We start from the raw sequence: 24,490 nt of genomic DNA on the forward strand, positions 1-24,490 counted from the left end.
GTGCAGGAAGTGAGGAGAAAATACATTTCAAACCACATTAGATGATGAGCTGATATATTTGTCCGTGGGGCAGAAGTAACCGAGGGAGCATCTCAGCTCCTGTCTCAGAGACATGCACAGCAACAGGCAAAGGGAAACCAGGGCCCAAAGGAACAGTCTCAAACCAACACAGTCAGGGGGAAGATGCAAAGAATTATTCTCATCCAGTGTAAGCTGTAATTTTCAGTCTAGAAATCTAGAGCTTGCTTTCTCTCAGCCTAATGTATACCATGCCCTGGAGACATTTTTACCAGCCATCAAAAGGAACTTGCAGAGAACCAGATGCTTCATTAAAGAATATTCACCAAGCCTTATGAAATCCTTAGTAAAAAGCAGCCCAACAAATCACCAGCGTGCAAGGGAGCTGGAATCACACATCCCGCTTTGATTGCAACCTCCTGCGCTGGGGAACATGGGCTGGTTAAGAAATAAAGGGGAAAAGTACCCAAGAAATAAGAGATTCTGGCCCCTCTTTCCAACGTTCTTCCAACCTGCACTTCCTGAGCGAGGAATGCGCGAGACAAAGCCATTTGGCAGAAGATGCTAATTTAAACTTAAAGGAAAATAACAGCTTAAAAAGAGAAGGGAGGAGGGAGTTTTAATCCTTCTGAACAAACCCAACAGCTTGCAATCACTACACAGATCTCAGGAGTCAGAGGAGGGAGGTGAATCGAGCTGTCCTGGGCCAAAGGGAATGATACATGAGTTTTGTTGGCATGTGTCCTTGGCTGCCAGGTTTAGTTACCTATTCCTTAGTCTCTCTCACACCTTCTTGAAACATAGAAAAGGGATCTCCTGCCACATTGTCATCCTCTACAAGTTAACGTCCAATGCATTGCCCCTTCCAGGAAGTTACTATAATGGTGGGGAATAAAATTCCCAAGTTCACTGAGCACTCTGGGAACCAAGACAAGCCCCAGGGTTTGATTTAGAAAGAAACCCTTCCAGAAACCCCACCACCCTCCCATCCAACAACCATCCAAGTTAACAGCATCTTCCACTGCCCTCTGCTGTTACCAGTCATTCAGCTCCCAGTTCTCTCTCCCATAGTGCGGGGCTGGGCTCCGGGCTGGCAGCATCCCAGCCCCTTGGAGCCGCAGCTTGCAAATATGCTGAAGTTTAATGCAATCTGTCTTCTTTGGTAATCACATTCCGCCCGCACCGCATGCAATAAAGATGTATTGGTAAATGCATTTGCTAAAGATATACTCGAGTGGAAAGGCTACAAGCCTGATTTACAGGAGGGAAGGAGGAAGCATCAGGTAACGGGGGCTGGCAGAGGATGTGCCAACGCTCCACGCACAGCGACCGAGGACGTGGATTGTGCAGCACAGGCACCACGTTAAAGCTGAGAAAGGAAAAGAAACCACATGTTTTGGGAGCTGGGGACGTTAAAGATATCAGAGAAAAGCCCTTTCCCTGGCAGCTTTAACCTTGCTGATTTGCAGCCATACAAAGACCTTCTTTGTAAACAGGAAGGAAAAAAATTCCACCAGGACTAGCAACAACATTTGGTCTAATATAGCCTGACAATTTCCCCATCTCCTTCTGTCGGGCTGCTTCTGGGAGCCGGCTGGCAGCTTGTTTCATGTTATACTTAAATCAGGCATACAGCTTCCCTTCACAATGCTAATGCGACAGAGAAAGACTGCTGCTATGAAATCTCCACCTCTCCCCCAGCCTTTCCATTAGCAATCCCAGGAGAGGAGTCTCAGTGCTCTACTCCCAGAAGGCTCCATCCCAAATCCACCCTAATACAGTCTCAGCACCTTTTCACTTCTCTGGGCAACCTAACTTGAGATAGACTCAACCCACTGAATTCCCATATGGGGAACCGCATCCTTCACACTGCAGACATCCCAAGCAGCAGCTTAAGTCTAACCACTCACTTTTCCCAAGACCATATCCATTCCCCAGGACCCATATCCAAGACCATATCCAACCATACCAGATCAAAACACTTCATTTTTACTTTATCCTCCACTTGTTTCAATAGCCAGAAATCCTTCCAAGATACTGAGCAGCCACTGTCCTACAGCATCCACAAGGGCTCTGCATCTCAGAAGGAAGAGCCATAAGGCTTGCTGCCCCCATGAGATGAACACTTCCCAGGAGTGTGCCATTCTCCTGACAGCAGCTTTGCCCAGGAAAGCAGCTTTCCTCATGCAGCACAAAAAGAAGCAAGATCTCCAACTGCAAAGTCCCATAATAGGAGGATGCTTAGAGCCTGTTTAAAATGCTGCCAACACCGGCAAAAGGGATCTGCCTACTGCTTGCAGCACACAGCGTTCACAAAGGCAAAACTTGGGAAAATCACTGTGACTCACTTTGAAACCCTGGAGCATTCGTGGTGCTGGTTTGGTGGCAGCTCAGTACAACAGGAGCCACTGACGGGAGTGAATACCACGGTGTGACTGGGCAACATGGAATGAATGTGGGAAAATGGATCCCAAGGAAAATGTGCCTCCTGTGAAGGTTGCAATTTGACTAACAGGTACCACAGCTCTCAGAAACACTTCCCAGGAGCAAACACCATGCAAAACAAGAGAGCAAAGCCAGCAAGCCCAACAGGGAAGCCTTTGTTACCTTCTGAGCTGCACTAACACAGCGCCGGTATTCCTTAGCCAGCTCGGAGCATTTGAGCACTTCACGTTTGTTTTCTTGGTAGCACTTCAGGATTTCAGCCTGGAGGCTTGCACAGACAGGATCCGTGTTCCTCCTCCTGCAGGGAAAACAAGCACAGAGAGATGTGTGAAGCGCAGTTACCACCCACTTACTACCACTTTACCAGTGACACACATACTGATCTGGTGCTGGATCACCCCATCCTCATAGAGAAACTGGTGGGAGCACCAATCACCAATGTGGGTCAATGACCAACAGTGTTCCAGCTGAGAATTCCAGTAGGAAGAAGGAACTCACTGTCCCTAGGTTGGTGTGGAAGCCTGTTCTACCCTGAGGCAAAGCATCACCTTGCCTCTGCAGTCAGGAAGGAGAATAAAGAGGAACAGATCAGTTCCAAGAGGTTCCATGATTTTCCCAACTCACACTGGAAATCTCTGGCAGAACTCAGGAATCCCGGCTGGGCCTGGGCGAGATCTGTAACAACCTGACACGGAACTGAACGGACTTGTTGAATAAGTTGCCTGGATCTGCTCAATGTTCCTCTATTTAAGCAGTTCAAACCCTCCAGCATGGTTGGAAGCACTGCAATTCTCCCAGTGACTAGGAAAAACACAGTAATAGCAAGAGCACGTATCTGTTTCTTTGTATTTCTGAAGCAATTAGTACTCAGACCCCGTAAATGGCGTTGACAGCTACCCAAGAACAATTAGGGATGATGTTCTTCTACTCTAATGTGCATGTGTACATATGGCACATCATCAGCAACAGTACCAATAGAGGGGAAGGTCGTTGTAAAACAATCCCAGCAACAATGGCACACACACAGTAACACAGTGTCATCAGCTGCACAGACAGGCACAAATTGCAGGAATTTGCAGCACAATTGCCATGGATTGTTTTACCAGACAACAAGAGAACATATGTTTAGGTGTAGCAACCCTCACACACTGCCTTCTAAAGCATAAATCCATTTAATTCCTTGCATTTTCTGTCCCAATATGCTTAGAGAGATCTGTGCCTAAGTATCAAACACACCTCTTCCTTCCGGGGCACTTGATGCTTGAGGCAGGCGTTAATGCTATGATGTGATAGATTCATTTCCACAGTCACAACAGCAGGTCCTCATTCAGCAAAAGGGCTTCATAGCAAGGCAGTGAGAAAACACTGAATCACAGAGTGCTTTGGGTTGAAGGGACCTTAAAGCTCCTCCAGCTCCAACCCCTGTCACAGGCAGGGACCCCTTCCACTGGAGCAGCTGCTCCAAGCCCCTGTGTCCAACCTGGCCTTGAGCACTGCCAGGGATGGGGCAGCCACAGCTTCTCTGGGCACCCTATGCCAGCGCCTCAGCACCCTCACAGGGAACAGCTTCTGCCTAAGAGCTCAGCTCAGCCTCCCCTCGGGCAGGTTAAAGCCATTCCAGCCCTTGCAGCATCTCTGTGGCCTCCTCTGGACTTGCTCCAGCAGGTCCACGTGCCTCCTGTGCTGGGACCAGGAGCAGGACTTGCTCCTGGGCACGTCTCATGCTCTCAGGTAGAACATATCTAAGAAGCATGTAATATTAAACAAAGATCTCCTAAAAGCTTTTGGAAAGCTCGGATATGAGTTTCCAACTCATTCTGTCCTTTCCGCATCAGCAACCTGGATGCTCCCTCAACGCAGTCTGGCTGAGACACACTCCAAATGATACTTCTCAGTCTCCACTCTTACTGTCAGCATATGTGGGAAGAGGAAGGATTTATCAGTATCAGTGTGACAGCCACACTCTGAGGTGCTGAGCCACCAAAGATCAGAAGCCACCAAAGACACGAGACAGACTTCTTGTTCCACCTCTTCACTAATCCTCCAGCTCTCCGAAGAAACTTCTTCCATACATGGTCCCCAGAGGCCCGTGTGCATTTCTCATTTGTGTGTTCTGAAGCAAATCGCATTTAAAGCCTTGAAAAATCCATATTCTAAAGGGAAAAAAACACAACTTCAAGTTTTGGAATAGGGAAGCATCCAGGGAGAGCTTCAGAAACTCATAATGTTGGCATTTTACTTTGTCACTAACTTTAATATCACTCTAATCAAATCAGTGAGACTGTGGAGATGATACCAAACAATACCAGGTCAGGAAATACCACCAAATCCCTCAATTCATTGAAAAAGTTAAGACTTTTAAAATTAAGGTTTTCTTTAAAACTCAGCCATGTTAAACTGAAGGGCGTTTTGTCATTTTCATGCCGAGAGCTGGAAGAGCAAAAAGGTACAGCATGAACAGCCTGCATTCATCTGAACTGAAGGTGGTACGAACATCTCCAGTACCTAGAAGGATGCTTGCCATTGTCAGCATCGAGAGCTATAGGAATTGTGGGGTTTTCCTTGTCTGTTCCTTCCCTATGCCTCCTACAGCATCAGTCTTCACTGCCTAGAGTAAATATAAAGCCAGGACCCACCTGTGGGGTCAGAGTAGTGCCAAGTCTGGAGCAGGTCCAGGGAAAGGCAATGGAGCTGGTGCAGAGCCTGGAGCACAAGCATTGCTTGAAGCCTAACAGAGGGATCACGCCACAGGCAATGGCATGTGCTGCCCAGTGAGCACCTAAATCAGTGCTTGCCCATTCTACTAACCACAGCACAGAGGGGATTTACTGGGTCCTAGGTACCCAGATCCATAACAAGAATATTCACCTTTGTTTCTTCAAAACCAAACCTCAAGCTGTGGTTATGCATCAATTGCCCCAGCTTCTTAAAACAGATTTAGAGAAGCTAATCAACACAGTGCTAAGTTGGTTACACTGATTATCAATACAAATTACACAAACCAATGTATTTGTGCATTCACAAGTGAACTGGAAACTCAAGAGAACCAGTTAAATCCCACTGAGAATGACATTTCCCTTTGGAGTGGGAAGCTAGTGCTGCTCAGAATATAACTGTCCCTGTGCCCACCGTACAGTGTGATCGATGAAACCAAAGGACACACTGTAAGGAAGCCCACCCTGTGGAGTCCAGGAGTACACACGTTACTCACCTCCAGCAGATGAGTTCTAGTACCCATCGTGACTGAAAGGGGGGAGATCTGAACTGTTCTTGTGTCAAACTGCTTGAGGAGCTTTCCTCCCAGCACAGCAATCACTACTCTTCTCCTGCTCCCATGAAGTCAAGAGACTTCAGGTTGTAACACTTCCACACATGGGGAACTACAGCCCTATACACCAGTTACACCTTAAAGCTGTCTGGCTTTCCTTGGAAAAGGAATTTACTTTACATACAAAGAGGAATTAAACATGAAAGACGTGATGGAGACCAGCAGGCTCTAACTACAAACACCTGTGTTGAGAGCAATGGCACAGTGACTGCCAAAGGACTTTCACCAGTTACCTCCCTTCCACCTCAGCCCAGCTCAAGGCTGTTGGCACCAACCAGCCTTTAGAAAAACTCCTCTTCTGGACAGTCCACTGCTCCTGGCAAACACCTCATTGCTTGCGGGGGTTCAATTATATTTCTTAATCAACGAGGGGGAAGGAAGACGGTGGAGCAGGGATGGGGTTTGAATACACAGAGAGCAGAAGACCAGGATGGGCTTGGAATATGGGTCAGTTCTAAGCATAATATGCCACCACCAAGTAAGGCAGACAGTTGGTCTCTGCCTAAAGTAAAACACATTGCAATTGCCATCACTGTTATCAAAACAAATCTAAGAGGCTCATTTATAGCAGCTAGGAAAAAGGCAAGAGAGAAAGACAGGGCTGGGAGGGACAAGGCCAATACCTAGACAGGGAATATGGGAGATGAGCTCTGACAATACCTTGGAAGTAATTGCAGGACATACAGAATATAAATTACTAATGCCTTAACACATCCTCTCATCTGCCTGAAGGAAGAAAAGTGGGAGAAAGATCCGGAAACGCAACTGATTATCAGTGCCCCTCACAGTGGGGCAAGAAACCTTCGTCCCACCACCATTCAATGGGAAGGAATGAACATGAACATGGAATGCATGATTTCAGATCTGCCTCTCCCCCTCCCAGAGAGGAATCTAAATCAGGTCTTTGCCTGGCACAGAAGGGAAAGGTTTCCTTAAAATGAAACAAAGGGCATCCTTCTCTCTGCTATCCCTTGAGGTAAAACACAATGAGCATGATCTTGCTGCATTTTGACACGCCGAGAGTTACCAAATCCTCTCTATCACTGCGTATTCCCTTTACTTTATTTAATAAATGAAATCTCATCAACTTATCCTTCTTCTATTATCACTGCTGACATCAATCTGATAATATTGGCTTGGCGTGGAATCGTGCTATTATATGTCCTCTTGATATTTAATTTAAGAGAAACGTCTGCAGTGGGGTGAATATGTGAAGCAAGCTTTTTATTACTGGCAGCAGTAAGGACGCTGGGAGTGAATTAGACATTCATCTTAGTCAGGGCCAATCTAGAGGCTCAGAAGAGGTTTTCTTCTTAACCCTCTCCTACCTGTTCAATTGTGGCAGGTAACGGCTGCTCCAGTCAATAACGGCATTCATTTGTCTTGGCAAATTCATTTCTACATGGACATAAACCCCATGAAGAAGTGCCTGGGAGGTGAAAGCAAGGTTCTTTGAGAATTCCCATCATAAGTTCTGCCATCGCTGGTCTAAATGGCCACCAATTAATCAAGAAGCAGCACAGCTTCCAAAGACAAACACCAGCTCACTGCAGGGAGTGATTAAGGCGGTACCACCAGGATGCAGACCCCTTCGAAGGTCTCAAGCACAGCTCAATGGTTACCAGCTGCTCACTGCTGGCAGGTCCTCTCCTTGGAAGAAGAATTACAGACTCAACGTTGGGAAAGCTGGAAAATGTGTCCCTCTTTGCTGGTCCTTCCACCCAGCTGAGAAGTCAGACTAGGAAAGTGGAGATACAGCTTCGATGCTTTAGGACCCGGCAGCTCTTCAGACTAGTGTAAACCTGGTAACTCCACAGTGAGCACTACAGCGTCACTTGGCTTTACCAGGAGAGCAGCAACTCAAAGTGGAGTTAAGAGCCAGATCCTCTTTTTACCTTTTCCTCCGGGAACCACTCAAGCTGAGAAAAACCTCTCAATGGGGACTGATGGTACCTAAACCTCAACACTGCAACACCTCTGCTCACAGAGTGAAAACCAAAGTCACGCAGGGTCCCTCGCATCAGCAGCAAGCTCCAGTACACAGCTGCAAGCAGCAGCCTAAATGGGGCAGCAGCCTGGAATTTCCTGTGGGCTGCAAAACCCAACTGGAAGAGCTGCCTTGTGCTGCTTTATCTAAGAGCAGTGTCTGAGCTAACCTGAGCAAACCACATCAGTGCTCCTGTCACCGCAGCCTCAAAGATCAGCAGTGAAGTGGAGGGACAGAGCTGTGAGCAGAGCCCAGAGCACACAGCAGTGGTTTCTGCACATCAGGGAGGACCTGGAGATGTGACATATAATTAGTTAGCATGTTTGTATATGCACTTAGATGCATTTCAGATAAAGCTCAGTGATGCTTTGGCCACACCAATAAATGAGGTGTGCTGCTATGCTGCACTGTACACGTATTGAAACTGGTAAGTGGTTAACTGACCTGTGAAAGTGCATCCTCCCTTGAGTGGCAGTTGCCTCTGATGGCTTCTCTAATGTGTCAGAAAAATAACTCCAGACAGTTGCAATACACAGCACAGAGGAAGGTTCCATCCTCTCTCATTACTGCATCCTTGACATTTACAGCAGAAAATTAAACACAATTGAAGCATTTCATTCATATCCAACAAACTCATCAGCACAGAACAAACACTCGGGAAAGGCAACTTCCAGCGTAGGCAGCAGGATGCTCCCTGTCACAAAGCAAACACTATGGCCCCACTAGAACCATGGGATGCCCTGATCCCATAAGTCAGCTTCATAATGTGGCTTGAATGATAGAGGGAATCCCAGCCTGGTTTGGGTTGAAGGGACCTTAAAGCTCATCCAGCTCCAACCCCTGCTATGGGCAGGGACCCCTTCCACTGGAGCAGCTGCTCCAAGACCCTGTGTCCAACCTGGCCTTGAACACTGCCAGGGATGGGGCAGCCACAGCTTCTCTGGGCACCCTGTGCCAGCGCCTCAGCACCCTCACAGGGAAGAGCTTCTGCCTAAGAGCTCATCTCAGTCTCTCCTCTGGCAGGTTAAAGCCATTCCCCCTTGGCCTGTCATTACATGCCCTTGTTAGAAGTCCCTCTCCAGCTTTCTTGCTTGCAGCAGTTTGGCAGCAGAAATAAGAGATGGAAGAAGCTTAACAGATTATTCAAATGCCTACTAAAAATTCCGTAACATTTAAGCTACATAACCCAGCCCAGTGTAAACAATCTGCGAGCCTCAGGAGGATACACTAATGTGATCAGGAAGGAAATCTTTCTGATCAGCCTCCTGTGTTCAAAACACCGCTCACCAGGCTCTGCCAGTGATGTGCAAGGAGGAGAAGTAATGTTGTGTAGAGCAAGAGAAGATGGACTAAGAGAAAAGGTGACAATTTTCATGCGAATAGGGGCACTACCTCCAAATCTCAGCTGTAGCAGTCATGTTCCTGTCTTTCTATCCCTTCTTATACACCTTGTCACGTTGTCTGCAGCATCTGCACTATCTCCCCTTCCTCTTTGTCCCCCTTGACTGCTGCCTTTCAGTAACAGGTCTCCCCGTTTGCACCCTACCTCTCCATGAGAGTGCCTGATGAAAGCATGTTTATAAAGTACTGTAAGTTTCTGGGTGACTCTGTGATCCTACAGAATTTGTCACTCAAGTGCTTCCCAATCCCTGGTTTGACAGCTTGTTTGAAGCTGCCACGCAATTCCCCACTGCAATGCATGCACCCGGTGCACCCTTGTCCTTGCCAGGCCTGATACCTCCTCTCCTTCCCATCACGGGTATGCAGAAGCTGTTCTGAAACCTTCTCCAGTATTTAGATAAGTATTGAGAATCTATTACTGAGAACAAAAGTTAAGACGATATCCAGTTGTGGTGTCACTGCACCGCAGTCAGAGAAAGCAGCCTGACCCAACCACATTTTCTTCATCAAACAGAAGAAGTAACCCCAAAACACAGAATAAAACCCAGAGACTGATGTGGAAAATAACCCAAATGTACCAGTTTTCTGTAACAGCCTCTAATTTTGGAAGTCCAACAACAATCTCTTCATTTCAGTGATGAAATTGAAGCAAATTGTGTGCCCCATCCAGCGCCGGTTCCAGCTCTTTGCCTTACTCCAATGTATCACAGACTCCCTTGTCCTCCCTACATGGTTTATGCTCACATACAAGTGGTCATTCCCCATCTGACCAATGGGTCACCCTAAAAGACTGTGCTTTGCTCAGTGCAGCTGCAACCAAATTTAACCAGCTTCCTTAGCACCCCATGAGCTGCAGGCACTGGGTGGTGGTGGGTTCCAGGAGAGCAGGAGGGCAGTGACATGTAAACCACCTATAAACCCATATAAGCTGAAATGATCCCTATCCTGCTGAACCTGCAAATGCAATAACTGATGATTCCTATCAGCCTTTTGCATTGCAGATGGCAAGTGGTTTGGAATAACGAGAGGCTTCTCCCCACAAGTGGATCATTCCGATGTACGTTTGGATGTAAATTCTTTACTGATGGTAGAATACCGGGCTGGGAGAAACTGCCAGTTTGGAAGACGAAAGGAAAACTACTGCCTTTCCCTTCCCTTGCCAAGAGACACAGAAGTTCACAGAAATGGATCTCCTGCCCACAAAGCCATGAACCATCTTTTCCAGAGATGCCAAGCTACTAAAAGTTGACTAGCAAAGATGAAGAGCCTAAAGTTAGCAGCAAAACGGTCTCTGGAAGCCAAGCAGGAATGAGTCAGAATCTTGTTGCTGGAAGGAGTTCTCTGAATCAGAAAGGAAGCTGGCTCAGCTCCCACAAGGCAGAAAAGCAATATAGCAAGCAATAACTGAATGTGAAAACAACACACAGCCCAACAAGTGACCCGAATAGGGATTTTCTCTCTTCAGATAGAAAACAGCATCTAAAAACTGGTTAAGATCTTGGGTCAGAAAGGGAATCATGCAGCTTACAGCATGTACACAGCACGGGCCCTAAGAATGGGCTGTGGTAATGCTGAATGGCTGGGATTTAGCTGGGAACTGCCTGCTGGGACAATCCTGTTGGTCTATAAAACCCCATCCCAAGATACATTCTAAAGAAGGTAACTGAAGCAGGGATATTCTGATTGCATATAGCCACAGGAGGCAGGGATGCACAGGGTCAGTAGCGCTTTCCTGTGTGAGATGACCTGGGAATGAGGTCAGACTGCTAACAGAGTGATGTTTCTAAAAGGAAACCCTGACCATCTCTCTGCTATAGATGCACAAACACACTCTGGAGGAGAACAAAGCTGCAGCATTAAAGCTCAGGTGGGATCTGAAGCACAACATTCACCTTATGCAAACAATCCCCTTGCCTTTGCCCACGTGCCTTGATCTTCAAACCCAGAGTGCCCCTTTTACCACACCAAGCAACTTGCCAAGCACTGACTCGGCAAGATCCCCATTAAACAGCTCCTCATCCCCCTGAGAGCATCAATAATGGTGCTTTTGAAGAGCAGGCACAAAGCCTTGAAGGCTGGTTTGGGGGGAGGTTGGGACTTTTGGGTTTGGTTTTAAATATTATCATTTCAGGAAGTCCTCCAAAAGGCGAAAACATCTTTACAAAAAGTAATGTACATAACATGGGTTTAAGTTAGAAGAGCACATGAAATGTCTCAGGTGAGTTAGTGAGACCCGGATCAACTTAAGGCTGCTCCATCGTGTGCTGCTTGTGCCACTCACAGTCAGCACAATGCTGACAAGTTCTCTCCAAAGAAACAACAGTCATCCCTAAACAAGCAGATCTTCCAAATGCCACCTTCTTGGCCAAATGAGTTCCGATTGCGGCTGCTGTGGTGTGTGTATGTCCCAGACAGGAGGCACTTCTAACGTGGAAAATAAAAGGACAGGATGCAAGAAGCACCACTTAACCCTGAGACTCCAAAAGCTGATGGGACCCAATAGCCTAAACCCCATATTTTATCAGAGTAATTTCAGGAGCTACCAAAATTACACCAAATGAATTAAGTCACCAAAGCCTGGTGTGATGGCAGAGATGGGGTGTCTCTCCCTTCATAAGGAAGGAAAGGGCCTCAATCTCTTATCAACCAACACCAAACACCACCAACGGCAGAGGGCACCGCAATGGAAGGTCTCCACAGCACCCTGCCATGGTTCATGTTTCCTCAGAGGGTAGAGATACAGCAGCTCTGACCTGCAGAACAGATTGCTTCTCTCCTCTCCCCCTCTAATACTTGCCTTTGGTCCTTCCTGTCATCCCTCCATCACTCCAGGAGCAGACTGACTCAGCAGGAAGCAAAGGCACTGTGCACAGAACCAGGAACACAATTACTGCTCCCAACAGCAGCACTGCCCTGGAACTCAGCTGCCACTGAACTAATGACCAGATTGTTTGCAGTGTTACCGCAACTTAGCCTGAGGCTGCTCATTAGCAAACAAGTCATTAATTCACTGGTAACAAGTGGTTTCTCAGGCATTATTGCCTCTGACATCTTTAATTCACTGCTCCTTTTGGAAGGCTTCCCCAGATGACTTTAACCTCAATCCTCGACAAATCAACCCTGTGCCACCGCCCCAAACACACCACACAACACGCACACTGCAAGACAGAGGCACAAAACCACAGTGGGGATAAGCTGCGCTGGGCCATTGATTAATAGTCATGATATCTTTCCCAAGGGCATAGAATCACAGGGTGGGTTGGGTTGGAAGGGATCTTAAAGCTCATCCAGGTCCAACCTCCTGACATGGGCAGGGATGCCTTCCACTAGAACACATTGCTCCAAGCCCCATCCAACCTGGCCTTTAGCACATCCAACTTAAGCCAAGGGAGGGGGAACCAAAGGCCAAAGCTGGACTTTAGCTCTGTCACTGTATCTAAATGCACAATAAACCAATGTGAAAACCTCACATCCACAACGGCACACAGTGGAATGTGCAATACCCAATCTGAGGGCAGAGACCTGCTTCTATTTTCACTGCATTCTCCATGATAAAGAGCTGCGAACAGAAATATTTCATGTACTGTGATGCACAAAGAATGTCTGAGGTTTGTTTTAACAGCTGCACAAATATTCCTGCTTTGGAAAACAATCTGGATCTGCCCTGCCAACAAACCCTGATCTAAGGGTTTATAATGGCAACATTACTACAGAATACAAGTGCTTTCCATGTAAAAATCGATAGCAATAGAAACATCCTTAACAGACTGCATGGAGTCTTTGGCACCTCTTCCTTTGCTGTTCAGGTCTTATTTCACATTACAAACTCCCAAGTTCTACCAAAGTACTCTGAAGAAATGCTCTTGCAGTGTTGAAGAGATACATTAATATTTGACAGTGGTTTCTCAGCACTAACAGAACTGCAGCCTCAGTTCACTGCACTGATTCGTTAGTCACCCCTCATCACGCGTGAGAGGAGAGACAACACTGTGAACATGAGATGAGAGCATCGTTTTACTAACTGGGCAAAAGGAAAGTCTTACGTAGAACCAGCATCTTGGTGACCCGCAAGAACTGAAGGTCAGGAAGAAGATTCCACAGCTTGGATAAAGGATAACAATCCAACCAGCTTGCAAGATTTAAAATTTGGTTTAAAAAAAAAGAATAATCAGTGAAATTCACACCTGTGAAAGGAGACAAAGTCAAAATTCACCCATTCACAGTTTTATCCTCACTTGAAATAACTCATGCCTTGAGGTCTCTAACAGCGACATTCCCATTTCCTACTAAGGATGACTTTATAAACATGAGGAAGAGCAAAGCTCTGACTAAGAACTCATCTCTTTAGTTAAGGATTACACAAGACAGGCTCAGCACAGACAGAAGTAGGAGCAACTTGCAGAAACCAAGCAGTGAGGGAGGAACGGGACTGGGATGGAGCCAAACCATTTGTTGTGAAGGGATCTTCATCGCAGGCTCTAATCACTATGCTGAGATAAGGTGGGGGATGAGCTCCCAGCAGTAATCAGTCTTTTATTCCTGAAAACTCATAAAACCCCGTTGCAGAGGCTTTTAATTTCAACACTGAATTAATCATTTATCTAATCTAATGACAGGAGAAATCCCGGAGCAATCCTGTTGGAAAACTATGATGTCTTCACCCTCCTGCTCCTCGGGCTTCGTGCCTGTCCACATAACAGCTATTTCAGAGCTTGGCTCCAGGGCACAGCCCTCTGCTGAAATACCTGAGGCCTCATAGTGGGTTTTGGTACTAATATATTTGAGTATCACCACATCATTCCATAAGCTTTCCAGATGTACATGAACAAGGAAAAAAAAAAGAAAGGAAAAGGCAGTTCCTCTGGGTTCCACCTAGCACTGCCATTTGAACTGGGGGCATCAGCCTCATAAGATCCTGCACAATTCAATAAAAGCTTCATTTCCATGAGTATTGAAAGAAATAAATTCCCTGTTCCCAGCAGACTGCCCATGTATGAACTTTCTGCCCCCCATCCCCACCGGGTCAGCATAGATCTCCACATTCAGCCCAAGAGGACACTTACCACGTGCCAGTTGCTCTCCCATTAAATACTCATGGCCATTAAGTTTAAAGATCTTAGGACCATTAAATGGAACTCTTAGATACTGAGTCCCATACGGAGTAAATCTCATTGGCAGTCTCTGCATTGGAAAGCTGCCTTGGATTCAAGGCTGATGTCTATCAGGATAAGATACTGATGTTCTTTATGCACTCCTTGATAACAATCCTCTCGGCACAACAGGCGAAGCAGCACAGCCACCGGTGTGAGCAGCTTCAGCAGCAGCTCTGCAAACCATAAGGAGACCTCGGAGGGAAACTCAGGTTCAGAACAACTTTATCTTTTAACAGCTCCCTAATCCCCTCACCCTGCTCCTGCAGGTTTCCCTTGGAGCGAGTCACACCCTGCATCCAAATTTAACAGCTACAGAAATAACCCAGCACCACGATAAGACAACCTTCACAAAAGGAACTAAATCAAATGCTTCCAACCCAGCGTTTGGAGGATAAGTCTGGAGTGCCTGCACTAAGCCATAACCTCTTTACTGATGGGGTTTTTTTCCCTACCCCTTAACAGATTCCGGGGCTGTAATAACATTTAATCCTCAGGAGCTAATCTAAATGTAACACTCCAAAGAAGACAAAGACAACGCAACAGGAAAAAAAGTTTGGCCAGTGCCTTTTGGGAGTGCTGCTTTATCCCCGGAGCGAGCGCATTAATAGAGCTTGGAATGAAATGCCATTTTATTCTCTGTAGCAGGGAGGGGATTAGCAAGTTGTCTTCTCTAAACCCAGTCTGAGTCATGGCTTTATGAACACTGAGAAAAGGATGTGGACCGAAGCGAAGGGCAGGGAGCACTGGCTTTTTATTTACACGCCGCTTCCTTTGTGGGTGGTTACTGATGTGCACAGTTTGCTAAACAGGGGAGGAAGGGGAAAAAGTTCTAGGTCCCCAGACTTCCATTCTGTTGGTTAACAAAAGAGAAAAATCATAATGCACCAATTACGACAACATCACTGAGACAATGTGTCCATGGCATGCGTCCAATTCACCGCAGCGTGTAAGCAACAAGGGCAAGTTGCTGAAGGTGCTGAAAGCTGTGCTCAGTGGTTTGTTGTTGCTAGGATCTTCTTCCTGGGAGGAAGAAACTGGTTGGACAGAGCCCAGAACAAAGAAGAAGGAGGCAGAAGCAGGCTGGGTTCAGGTGAAGAGACGAGGAACAAAGTCCACTGCACAATCAGGCCATGCAGGCATCAAAGCCCAACAGCTAATGACTGTGCCAGTGATTTAACAAGAAGCTCAGCACTCAGTATCTCACCTCTGTTTCTAGACAAAGGCAATAGGAAGGTTTACCTGCCTACCTTACCAGCCTGTTGTGAAGGGTCACTGGTGGAAAGCTTGTACAACATTCCTAAATCCTGAAACACTTGATCATCACTAAGGAGAGGAAAGAGTCCATGGAACACTTGACCACTTGTGCAGAGCTGTAGGTGTTGATAACGGAATTACACAAGTCAATAAACGCCAAGAAAAGACTGGATTTTTGTTTCAGCTATTTCTTATCTCTGCTCCAAAAGCAGGCTGTGGAAAGAGCCCCTGCTCTATTTCCCTCTTCCTCCATCAGCCATGCCAATACACATGGCAGAAGACAACCCATACAGGGTAGACTGGTCTCACAAGGCACAAGTACCAAGGGTTAGGTCAGACTTCACAGCCAAACAGGGATAATATAAACTAGGGAAGAGACACTACGGGAAGGGGATGTACCCTCCTCTGTGAATGGAGAAAGTGCCATTCCTGGGTTCCTTTTGTTACAGGAGCTGTTGTAGTCCAGCACTGGAAACAGGCAGACCTGTGCTTCATTCATAGTTTGACTCTATTCCAGTTCATGTCATTTTGCTGGAGTATCAGTTTATTCCTGCCAGCCAAGCTACCAGATCTGTGTAAATCAGCCTTACCCGTCTTAGCACTTCCTGTGCTTGTATGTCTTGTAAGAAAGCACAGAACAGGATCAGCAAACTGTTCTTTCCACTGAAGTCACAGGATATCATCATTTATTACCATAAACAGGCTGTAGGAAGACTTGAATGTACAATGCCTAACCAGGGGACCTTACAACATGCAGGCTTCCAGTCCTATCAGTGAAGCATGAACACCAATGTACAAAGTTTCCCTGACCCTGTCTCAGCCTTATCACAACATATGAGGCATGTGTACTCTTTAACCTCTTGTACAACAAGGCAATGATTATGAAAAGGACCACTGCTACTGCCTTAAAAGAGGTGTCCACTGCAGTGATGGGGTAAAGCAATGACTCTTTAACATACAGTTATCAATTACTCCAGTTCATATTGCCAAATAGAAGAGCCTTGTACAGTAAGGCCAGAAGCCAGGGTCCGGCAGATGATAAAGGCTCAAAGAAAAGGGTAAAGAAATCCTAAAAGGCCATAAACACATTTTCTGGCTCCTGAAAGAAAGAAGCCATTAGCATTTGCATTGGTGGAAGCCACTAAGCTTTACGAGGAATGACTGCATTCCTGAGTTTCCTACATTAAAAGTCTCCACCTCCACAAGAAACAGAAGAGACCAAATGAAACTGAAACCCCAGGAATCAGAACTTAAGACTACTATAAAAAATAGGTTAGTTCTAGTCTGTAAAAGCAAGTAAAGAACATAAACCAAGGTCCCAGTCTCTTCCTTTCTAAAGCCACAAGGATAAATCACTGCTACATGTGTTCCCAACAACTCACTACGCATCTGCAGAAGCAAATCCAAGACAGAGCTGATCAAAGAGTGTCAGAACTTTATGTCTTATGGATTTCTTTGATTTTATTTAAAACCAGAATTTCGATTTCTACCATGGAAAATGGCATGAAAAAGCTCACAATGTGTTAGCTGCCTTGTTTTGGCTTCTTTAGCAACTTATTGCTTGACTGTCCAAACAAAAATGTGAAATTACAACAGGTTATGTGATGCTTTGGCAGCCAAATATGATTTTAAATAAAGACAGCACAATATACTGCCCACCCTACTAACATATTCATCACTACTATATTATCTATTTCTGCAATTAAGTATCATACAGTCTGGACTGGACCCAACTGGACTACATATGTTGCTACTCCAGTTTACTGCATGTTGGCCAACTGTTTACCCAACTGAGATCCGAGTGCTGCTCTTGACAGTGTAATTGCTTTAGACTCATTAATATTAAAGAATTAGAGAAAATATTTCTTCTTGGGCAGCTGTTAGTGCATGTGGAACAATAAGCTATCTAACAGTACTGGCAAACACAAAAGGAATTGAGACGCTAAATATGCTCCTGGTAAAAAGGCAAGATTAAAGGTCTGCTAATTGTACCAAGGCCAATAAAAAAGGCCAGAAAAACCATCACACCCACTCAAGAAAACAGTCAGGATAATTATACCTCTCTTTTGATTGGAATTTACAGGGCTGTTCACCTTTTTCTTCCCTGGACAATGGAAACTCTGTAAGCGCTGCTGTTCTTCCTCCTCCCATGCACTAGCCCCATCCTGCGACGTGTAAAGTTCAACACATTGGGTTAAAGTTTGAGCGGATTAAAGACATTCCATTGCCATCCTGAAAACCCTGGAAAACTCACATTAAAAAGGAAGAGTTGCTAAGTCTGTGTCTTCTTCCTCATTCTCCCTTGGAAGATCTAACAACCTGATAGTAAGTTCTGTCAAGCTCGGCACAGAACAAGAGGGTGCTGCCTTACAACTCTTGCAGCTCTGCAGCCCCCGGGATACCTGACAGGAGGTAACTCCACACTCCATTTGCAGGAATATCCAGAGGCTACACACAGAGGGTTACGGAACGCAACTGGAACTGCTGAAAAGAACAAAAAGGCTCCTCACTTGATCCACTCCTCTGCCTTGCTGGCTGCCTCCTTGTACTGCTCACACGTCAGCTTGTAGATCTCTGCGTTCTGAAACAAAGAGGAGAATATTCAGCTCTAAAAAGCAAATGTGGCTCAGATCTTATCCCGGCACAGCGTTATCTTCTATAATTAATAACCATTTCCAACAACAAACAGCATATTCAGTTCAAAGAACACACCAAAAAAATGCTTAAAAGTTGCTTTTCTTCTATGCATCAAGGCCACACATCCCCAATTCCAGCTTCGCTTTGCAAAGGGAAAGAGAGGGGAAGAGGTCACCACACTCAGCCTCAGCTTTGATTATTCCACATAACCACAAAACCAAGGCGTTTCCAGCACCACGTTAGGGTTTGGCTGCGTTTTGTTCTCTTTCCCCATGAATTGTCTTGAAGCATCCCAGAAGTTTCTGACATGCAAGTACCAAACCTGGCTGCCAGCACGGGAAAAGCCATTTTACATTTCAGCACTCCTACTTAGAATCCTAGAATAGTTTGGGTTGGCAAGGACATTAAGATCATCCAGTTCCAACCCCCCTGCCATGGGCAGGGACACCTCACACTAAACCATGGCACCCAAGGCTTCATCCAACCTGGCCTTGAACACCTCCAGGGATGAAGCATTCCCAGCTTCTCTGGACAACCCATTCCAGTGCCTCAGCACCCTCACAGTAAAGAACTTTTTCCTTAGATCCAATCTAAACTTCCCCTGTTTCAGTTTTAACCCATTACCCCTTGGCTTCTTCTTTAAAACATAATTATGCAGCCTGTTTCCCTTTTAACAACATCAGGAGGCGTATCAGGTCTCAACTACAGCACTGCCAAACAGCGGCTTGAGTGTCTTGCTGTAGGGCTTAAGAGGTTTGCATTAAATTCTCCTGAGCTTGCACAGAAAGAGTTTCAGCTCACAACTGCTCAGCTGCTGAATATGGAGATGGAATTCCTCCTCGGCTGCATGCACAAGCTTCCTAAGCACAAACAGAAGGGAACGGCCCCAGCAACTGTGCTGCTGATAAAGCCGCTCCAGGCAAAGCCTCTGGACTTGGTACTGCAATTGCCTCACAGCTCATTTGCAAAGGCACATGCAGAAAATAGGCAATAATCAATCAAACGAGTGACAAACTGGTACTGGGAGCGAGGACAGCTATTCAGCCAGGTTGTACTCATCCTCATCTCCCCATATGCAGTCCTTTCTATAGAACCCTATTCTTGCCCTTCTTTCTCATTTATTTCCCCATGAATGCAGCCGTGGTCCCTGTGCATGAGATGATACACGTTATTCAGTGATGCCAAAAGGGGAAGCACAGACACAACTCCAACGCTATAGGCAGTTGTGCCACTCGTGAATCCCACCCATATTCCATGTGGGAGCAAGGGATAACAGCCCTCTGCATCACTGAAGCTGGGTGAAGCTCAGCTAATGGGAAGCTTCAGACAGGTTTTCAGAGCCTTCAAGGTGCCGTTTTGAAGTGTTTTATCTCTGGTGCCTGAATTTATGTCACATACCAAAAAATCACAGAGCAAACTTTGGTGTTGCAAGCCTTGACCTCGGGAACAGACTTAAACTGAGAACTCCTGAGGAGTAACCACTTCAAAGTGCATGTGCCAGCAAAGAGACATTACTGTTTCCATTCACTTACTTGTTAAATAACGACCACAAACTTCTGTGCTATTAAACCCATTTTTCCTTTTCCTATAAGGAAAAGTCCAGCTTTTAATGGAACCTCTTTCCCTGTCCTGTAAACAGCCCTCCTGACTCTCAGCTCCCTGCTGCGACTTATTCACACACTCAGCCAACACGACCTGTGCTCCATTAATTACATTTGCCTTTAAATATTAACTAACGTGAGTCAATGTAAGCGTTATCTCCATGGGCTGCACGAGGCTCCCTGATTCTCCAATTACTACCCAAGCAATTTTCATATTTCATACAATCTCATTTCTCAAAGGGACTGGATTTGAGAGATCAAAATGAGGGAAACTGGGAAAGAGAGAAAGCAAGGCATAAAATGAAGCATCTTTAAGCCCCATCACATGCTATTAGCCCCCAGCACTCTGCAGTGAAACAGCAGCATGGGAGGGAAACAGGAACAAATACGTTGTACGTGAGACCCAGTGTAAGGTTGGCATTTAACCCACCTCAAGAAAGGGAAAAAGGGCCAACGGGTCCATTTGTTGGTCAAAGCATGGATTAAAGCTGTTGTGGTGCAACCTTGCCTTGTCCATTAGAGAGAGGTCAACTGCCCAGCACTGGGGTCAGCCTCAGCTTCAACACCACCAGCTACAAACAGGGACAGAAATAGCTGGGAAGGAGCGGGTAGGAAATAGCTCTGGATCTGAAAGCTGATAAAAGCAGGCAAGTGAGGACCTGAGTGGAGAGGTGGGAATCTCAGCGAGGGAAAGGAGAAACCTGGCCTCAAGGAAACCACAAGGCCCATGGCACGAGGTGAACATCAAGGAGGGGTGCAGAGACCTTCAACCTGCCCATGAAAGCTGTGGGGCTTTAGAAGTGAAAAGGAAACATCTTTGCATGGGATGCAACTGGGGCTCCTGCCTTTGGATCAGCCCTTTCTGCTGATCCTTCAGCCCCCCTGAAAAACCCAACCAAGCAGTACTGCCAGTGCTATGAATCAGTATCATTAAGTGCTTCCCCAAGTCAGAAAAAACAGACTTTTACCATTCAAACCCGGGTTGGTTCAACAAGCAGACCTGCCAAACAGGTTTTCCTTGGCCTCTAGGCCCTTTCCTACCTTGGGAAAGTCACATTCACCTTTGTCCTAAACACTAAATGAGTAATAAATGTGCAACAGACAGGTTCTGTCATCTGGGGCTTTTATTTAGAGGGCAATTCTCCAACCATCCCCATCTCTACGACTGCAGATGTAAGTTCTGTTTCAGTTCCAGTATTTTACCTACCACTCTATAGCAGGGAATAATGTTTCAGTGGCCTACAAAAGGTCGCAAGTGAGGAGCCAAGCCAGGAACCAGCCCTGCACTTCCATGACTCCAGCAGAGCCGCCCGCAGACAAGGGCTATTCAGCAGGATGAAGGGGTGGTATTGGCACTTGAAACAAAGTTGGAGCTTCCTGTAGTCATAGTGAAGTCCTTGAGCTTCACAAACTGATATTCAGTTATGCAGCAGAATAGAGCACATTCCCCACAACATTACCAGACGTGGACGTTGCTTTTAATTCACTCGCACGATATTTGATGCTCGAGATAAAACGGCAGCTCACAAAGAGAAAGTTGAACATGAGACCCCAACTATTATTAAAGAAAGCTCCTGGCAGTCTTCGTTGCAGAAATGAGTTAAAAGACACGACCAAAGGACACCATCAGGGCTCAAATAACAAGAGACACAGAAAGAATGAATGAACCACCTCAAATGTTTCACTTCTCTCAATAAAGCTGAGCCTTAGGGGAGCCAACTTCAGAACATCGGAGCTTTGTCATATGGGGAGAGAGCTCTCCAGAGAGGACAAACAAACTAAACAAAGAACTGTTGGTTTGAAGGATGTTGCCCTGCTATTAAATGATGCTTCGTAGCAAAGACTAAAAACACCAAGAAGTTATAAAAATACATAACTAGAGCCTAAAGACCAAAAGAATTGCTTTCCTTTCCCCTGCCGCCTTTCCGCAGCGGCTTTGCTGCTCTGCCCTTGCTCCCAGCTCTTCCCAAAACACCCTGGCACTGAAAACTCCACTTCCAAAGGGAATCCATTTTCCAACTCGGAGCTAAATTTGGAGTCGTTTTAATTCAGCATTCCTCCTTGGCTGCAAACACACAGAGAAACTCCAACCCTCGCTGCTACACCTCGGGATGCACTGCATGGGCCCCTGCCACACAAAGCATCCAAGGTAAGAACACAGGATAGCAGAAGACAGAGTTCTCAGGGTTATTTCAGGAGGGAAAGTAATTGAAGCATAAAGAGAAACCCCTGCCAGCTCATTCTCACACTGCCATTAAAGCACATTCCTTACAACCTCAGTGCAACACACACTACTTGCAGGAACACGTAAAGCAGAAAAACCCAGCAACGCCAGCCCGAGGAACTCGGAATTAATGAGGTTTTTAGGCCAGATTCGTTGTGAACATCAAGCAGCAGCATCAAACACCAGTTTTCTGACAGTGGGATGCAGATTCCCCCATCAGGTCCAGGCTGGCTCAAGAGATCAGAAGAGATTTGGATTCAACCACCGCAAACCAACACAGAACTATCACTGCGGCTATCCGGAGATATTCTGACACCTCTATAGAAGCCTGTCAGTGGCCAGAGTGTGTAAAGATCCAAAGAGGATTAAGAGCTGTTGAAACGCTGCCAGCAGCAACGAATGTTGGTGATGGCTCATGAAACAGAGCAGGACAGGGGGGCTCTGACAAATGCTGCTTGTGACAGCTGGGAGTAGAGGGTAGGATGTGCCTTGCACCTGACAGCTCTGCTGTGGTCCCTGCTCCTGACATCCATGCTCCCCATCTCCCAGCAAACCTCCATTCCAGCTGAAAGGAGCATGAGAGGCTGGGGGGGGGGGACGACACATGGTGTGTCCACAAATAGGGTTTAGTAAAGGGGAAGGAAAGCAGAGTTTACTTCTCAAGTCTCAAATGTCACCTGGGAGACACTCGCATTCCTGTGTCCAGCTGCTTCTGCATCAGACCTCACACACCCTGAGTACACAGCACAACCGTTCCTGCCTGCCGGAATGGGGAACACACACGTGTCCTGGACACAGCTGCTGCCCCGAGGAACAGCAGGAAGCCACGGGAAAAGGTCAGTCATGGGATCACAGAGTGGTGTGGGTTGAAAGGAGCTTAAAGCTCATCCAGCTCCCACCCCTTCCACTGGAGCAGCTTGCTCCAAGCCCCTGTGTCCAACCTGCACTTTAGGAGCTGCCCTTGCTCACAGCACTGCCAAGGGAAGCAATGGAACACTGGGGTTCCCGCACCTCACCGGCTGCTGGATCAGGGTGTTCACTCCCATCACTCCAAGTCTCACATAAACAGCTCCCAGTAGATCCAAAGAACTACCCCGGGTACCCACACCCCTCCTGCAGGTACAGAGAGGGATGAGCTGAACCCATCTGTTCACTGAACCCTTTGGATGTATTAAAGTCAACCGACACGATCAATCACTGCTCCCGACTCTGGTCCCAACCAGGGAACTCGGGGATCCCAGGATACACTGAAGCAACAACCTCTTCAGCTCCTGAGCTCACTCCTCTCGAGTTCCTGCTTGTTGGTATCAGCCAGCTTGCAGCTAAAAGAGATCATTCACGTTTTCTCCTTCCTATCAAGCACAAGCACACACAGAAGCCAATTAACAAAGAAGAGAAGCATGCATATAAAGCCTATCACGAGCACAGAGAAGCCAAGGGTTAAACTGCTTTTATGTGAATTCAGTTGTGGTTTTTTCCTCAAAAGGTAACAAGGCAAGATGCAAGCAGCTACAAACAGCTTGCTGATAGGGAAAAAAGCTCTTTTATCAGCCAAAGCCAACTTCGAAACACAGCTCTGTTGTTTGCTGTTCATGTGTGGGTTCCTCCACTCCTCCCGCTGAGGCCAGTAATGAAATGAGAGCATTGAATTTGTGTCATTCCATGCTCTCCTTCAGCAATAAGCTGTGAGATCATGAAGTCTGGATGAAGATTCAGAGAAGACAGAAAAAAGAGCAATGCCCACAGAAGGAAGTGAAACTCGGCATGGGCAGGAGGATGCTCCTGCTTTCACAGAGCTTCTCAGGATTGCAATATGATCCCAAGTTGAAAAGAAAACATTAATCCTGCAGCAGATCTAGACAGCTCCTCAAAGATAAAATGCCCCAAGTATCCATCTCCACAGCATGGGAAGGAGGCAGGGCTGGGAGAAGGACCACAGCTGGGTTTATCCTGTGTGCAATGAGCACAAAGAGGTTAGGCTACAGCCCCTAAAGCACTAGGGGAAGCCAAGCCACGCTCCCCAGGACTTCCCAGAACCAGGATCCACATCAAGATACTCCATATGGGTGCAAATGGGTTTACAAAGCCAGGGTGAGCTTGCACACCAGAGCAAGGTTGTATCCACGGAGGTACCCTGGGGAGATCCCAATTAAAGCAGGTGCCCCATGGAAACATGCAGAAAGCCTCATGGCATCTTCAAGCCAGGAAGGCAGCCAGCAACAAAGGAATCAGCAGTGCACAGGCAATTAAAAGGGGAAGAAGGAGCAAGAAAAACCCCAGAGAGAATTAAGCCTTGAGTTTATGCGAGGTTGCTTTAAGGCACTCCATGGTGAAAGACTGCAAATAAAGCATTAGTAAATCTTGAAACAAAGTCTGGACTGTAAAAGCACCTTCAAAGAGAAAGGCCATAAAATGCCAGCGGGCAAGCCAGGCTTTCTGACA

At 46.5% G+C, this 24,490-nt stretch overlaps 1 protein-coding gene across 2 annotated transcripts in view; it reads right to left on the bottom strand.

Annotated features, from left to right (window-relative positions):
- CHCHD6 (coiled-coil-helix-coiled-coil-helix domain containing 6) overlaps positions 1 to 24,490 on the bottom strand; it is a 105,263-nt gene that overhangs the window by 33,350 nt on the left and 47,423 nt on the right. For both annotated transcript variants that reach the window (XM_034066217.1, XM_034066216.1), the window contains 2 exons: positions 18,097 to 18,167; positions 2,626 to 2,761 (listed from right to left, as the gene is read on the bottom strand). In XM_034066217.1, coding sequence (XP_033922108.1) covers positions 2,626 to 2,761; positions 18,097 to 18,167 — 207 coding nt within the window. The remainder of the gene's footprint in view (positions 1 to 2,625; positions 2,762 to 18,096; positions 18,168 to 24,490) is intronic.

Source organism: Melopsittacus undulatus, chromosome 9 (assembly GCF_012275295.1).
Source record: "Melopsittacus undulatus isolate bMelUnd1 chromosome 9, bMelUnd1.mat.Z, whole genome shotgun sequence".
Taxonomy (NCBI): Eukaryota; Metazoa; Chordata; class Aves; order Psittaciformes; family Psittaculidae; genus Melopsittacus; species Melopsittacus undulatus.